At 50.3% G+C, this 3,637-nt stretch overlaps 3 protein-coding genes across 3 annotated transcripts, besides 8 other annotated features; all 3 read right to left on the minus strand.

The window, feature by feature from the left end:
• Positions 1 to 1,202, minus strand: Tc00.1047053503821.19 (hypothetical protein, conserved; the record flags this gene model as incomplete). Its single annotated transcript, XM_797978.1, has 1 exon — positions 1 to 1,202. A coding segment is annotated over one exon (1,202 nt), but the record flags the coding sequence as incomplete, so codon positions are not given.
• Positions 1 to 3,637: a sequence feature (heterozygous, Esmeraldo-like haplotype).
• Positions 1,802 to 1,840: a microsatellite.
• Positions 1,849 to 2,082, minus strand: Tc00.1047053503821.10 (DNA-directed RNA polymerase subunit, putative; the record flags this gene model as incomplete). Its single annotated transcript, XM_797977.1, has 1 exon — positions 1,849 to 2,082. The coding sequence occupies one exon, from the start codon at positions 2,080 to 2,082 to the stop codon at positions 1,849 to 1,851; it is 234 nt and encodes a 77-aa protein (XP_803070.1).
• Positions 2,641 to 2,663: a sequence feature (AT_rich).
• Positions 2,677 to 2,713: a microsatellite.
• Positions 2,761 to 2,812: a sequence feature (T-rich).
• Positions 2,849 to 2,875: a microsatellite.
• Positions 2,944 to 2,988: a repeat region.
• Positions 3,287 to 3,332: a microsatellite.
• On the minus strand, positions 3,395 to 3,637 carry Tc00.1047053503821.5 (hypothetical protein, conserved; the record flags this gene model as incomplete). The annotated part of the gene is made up of 1 exon (XM_797979.1): positions 3,395 to 3,637. A coding segment is annotated over one exon (243 nt), but the record flags the coding sequence as incomplete, so codon positions are not given.

Consider the following 3,637-nt stretch of genomic DNA (forward strand, 5'->3'; position numbering starts at 1 on the left):
CCGGCGCGGTGGGTCGCTGCCCGTCGCACTCCCTCCGGCGGCTCCTCCACCTCGCCATTCGTCACGCGCAAAAACTCCTCCTGGCGGCGGCGGCGCTCCTCCAACGCCTCCTGCTTTCGACGTTCCTCCCCAGCAGCCATGCTGTCAATGATACTCGTGCCGCGCTGTTCAAATACATCCTGAGTGCGTTCCTTGTGCCGCATTGCCTTGTTCTCCTCCTCAAACATACGCCAAGATTGCTCCTTGCGGTTCTCAAACAATTCCTGCTTCTTCTTCAGCCGTTCCATCGGGACTCGCTTCATGGCCTCGATCTTCTTCTCCTGAAGCTCGCGTGCGGCGTCATCGCCCTCCTCTTGCTGAATACGCCGCCTGAGTCTATCATGTTTGCTAAGCGGCGGCTTGGCAATACTACGGTTGTACGCATGCACTGCAACCATCTTTTCTTTTTGCATCATTAACTCCTCCTGATTTTCTTGCTTCTCCTCCTCTGCCCCGCGATTCACCTCAGTGAGCATTTCCTTCTTTTCTGCCTTCATCCTCTTTCGTTCTGCAATCTGAAAGAGCATCTGCTGCAGATGCGATTTTTTCTCCTCCACATTGCGAGATCGTCGGGCGAGCTTCTCCTGCTCCTCGGTTAGGCGTTTTTCACCCTGTTCCCGCTGTAACAACTCTTGCTTCTCTTTTTCGTTCTCCGCCTCCTGACGCTTGACCTCCTTCTTAAAGGCTATCTGTGCCTCACGGTCCTTTATCGCCTCGTCCAGCATCAACAGGCTCCGCACATTACGACCACGGGGGTCTTCCTTCAAGTACTTCAAGGCGAGCTGCGCCTGCCGCTGCCGCCGTTCCTCTTCCTGCTGCTGCGCATCCAACTCGAGGATGATGTTCGCACGACGCTCCTCCTCCGCCTTATCATCTTTTCGCCGGCGCAAAAATGCCTCCTGTTTCGCCTGCATTGTGTCCGGCCATAAGTCCGTGCGTGCCTTGGAAGCCTCCCGCCGACGCGCGTCCTCCTCTCGTCTGTAGGCATCAAATGCTCCCTCATCGGCGTTCGCAAGGCGTCGTATGTCGGCGATTTCACTCTCGCTGATGATTCCCACGCGATAAAGCGGCCGGCCCTGCGCCACTGCGTTTGCAAGTCCCACTTTGCGTCGGCGGTCCACTCGCGCACGCGTCGGGGGAAAAGTAGCGGCTGCCAAAGACATTTTTTTTTCTTTTTTCTCTCTGTCTCTCTGTCTGCGCGTATGTGTTATTCAGTGCGGGGTGGGTGGGGCTCCGTCTTCTGCCCCTTTCACGCGTGTTCTGAGGCGGTGGCGAACAAAAACAAAATGGGCTCCACAGACAGAGACGCGTGAAGTGGGGGGGAAATGTGAGATGGCGGTACTTCCCTGCGCCAAGTCCTCGCTTCCTCTCTATTTGATACTCGGCAATTCCTTCGCTTTACGCCTGAAGAAGATGCGAACGCAACACGCACCCCTCGTTGCCTCTGGCCGACCGGAAAATCAAAGCCAAACGGCACAACCACACAATCTCTTGCGTCGCTGCACCAACAGCAGACGACAAAAACAAATAACTAAATACTTAAAAAAGACAAGGAAGAAAGGCGGCACATGTAAACACAAAGACACACAGACACACAGAAAAATAAAATAAAATAAAACTTCTTTAAATCCACATTTCAGTTGTGCTTTCTTTTTTCTCCCGGTATTCGTCCTTCCTTCATATACTCGTGCTTTGGACGGTCCTCAATGCAACAAATACGGAAATACGCGCAGTGTCACGAGGAAAAAAAAAAAAAAAAAGAAGAGAGAGAGAGAGAGAGAGAGAGAGAGAGAGAGAGAGATCTTTTCTTTAATGAACGCCGGCCGGGTAAATCGCCGCGTTTGTGTCGGCAGGGTTAAACTTCAGCAGAAGGTCCGAAAAGTCCACATGTGTGAGAAACATGCGGCGGCAGCAAAAGCGCTGTAGGTTGAACGCATCCAACGCAGCCTCCTCCGACACGCCCTCCGCCACAAGGTCAAGGTACAGCAGGTACTTGTCAGCAATAACATTGCCGCAAGTGAAGCAGCGGACGGGTATAATCATTTTCCTTTTTCCCTTTTTTCCTCTTCCTTCTGTCTTTTGTTTGCTGAAGGCGTAAAGAAGGGGATTTTTTTTTTTTTTTTTACGTTCTCTGCGCCTGCGTGTTTGTTGCGTGGACGACTTTGGTCGACTCGGTCCAATCGACTGGTCCACAGTCCGTACCCACCCACCCTTCTTCTTCTTTTCTTCTTTTCTTTTTCGTTCCGTATCCGACTTGGCCGCCGCCGTCAGCCTGCCAGCAGCCCGGGACACCCGCTGTGCCGTGGAAAAAAAGAGGGAGAAAACAAAAACAACATGCAATACACAATAATACAAAAAGGGAATTCTCATGCACGCCGTTACCGCCCCCGCCACGTGTCCACATGACGCCGACGCATAACCGGCACACTTGGAGCAGCGAAGGAGCCCCTCCCCACTCGAAAATAAACAGCAAACATCACGCAAAGCCTGCAGACAAACAAACCCCCTCCCCCCTCCACACAAACAGGCCTGCCGTTTCATACCAAAAAAAAACAAAAAAACAAACGCCGTCGTGTTGGGGACGGGGAGGGGTGGAAAGTCATTTTTATTTTATTTTATTTTTACTGCTTTGGGGGGAAAAGAAAAAAAAAAAAGAAAAAACAGAAAAATAAAACACATCAACGACGCATTCCCCAGCGTGGAACACACACACACACACACAAAAGAAAAAAGGAAAAGAAAGAAAATAAAAAAGAGAGGGAGAGGAGAAAAGTTTGGGCCGGAAACCCTCCACTCCCCACCGCCTTGGTTTTTTTTTTTTTTTTTTTTTTTCTTTCGCTCTCTCAGCCTCATCTCCTTCTTGCTGTTTGTTCACTACTTTTTTTTTATTTGTGTTTGTGTGTGTCTTCTTCTCCCTTTCCTTTTCTCTTTCTTTCTCTATCCCCCTTTTGTGATGCCGCGTCCTTTTGACGTCGTGCCCGAATTCCCCCCGTTATTTCCTCCACTTCTGTTCTCTCATTTCTCATTTCTTTAGGGGGGTTTTCCCCCCTCCTTCTCCACCGCCCCGTTCCTATGGAACACACACACACACACAAATATACCGCATAAATACATGCATGTGTCTCTCTGTGTGTAGGGGAGGGGAGTTGCCTCTTCCCCGCCCTACTCCTCCGCACACGTACATACACTTCTCCCCGCACGGAAGCCAACGCAAGAAGCTTAATAAAAGGTAAGTTGCAAATCGCGGCAAAAAAACAAACAAACAAACAAGAACACAACAAAACAAAAACAAATTCCACTGTTTTTACCGCTTTTTCCGTGTTCTTTCCTCCATCTTCATTACACGGTCAAGATCCTACAGCCTTCGATAGAACCATGGCTTTAGGTCAATCAGCAACTCCAGAATACCAATGAGAACCTCTGCAAGTACAAGCCAAATAACGATCCACTCAAGTCGGGCCCCATGACGCTGGGAGAACTCCTCAGCCAGCATGGAGAGAATCTCATTCGCGGCGTCCAGTTTATTATCCAGTGCTTCCACACGCTCACTGATCTCAAAACACTCCTTCGTCGCCTGAAACAAGGGCTTCAGGTAAGC

This window comes from Trypanosoma cruzi, genomic scaffold (assembly GCF_000209065.1).
Source record: "Trypanosoma cruzi strain CL Brener 1047053517033 genomic scaffold, whole genome shotgun sequence".
In the NCBI taxonomy this organism is placed as follows: domain Eukaryota; phylum Euglenozoa; class Kinetoplastea; order Trypanosomatida; family Trypanosomatidae; genus Trypanosoma; species Trypanosoma cruzi.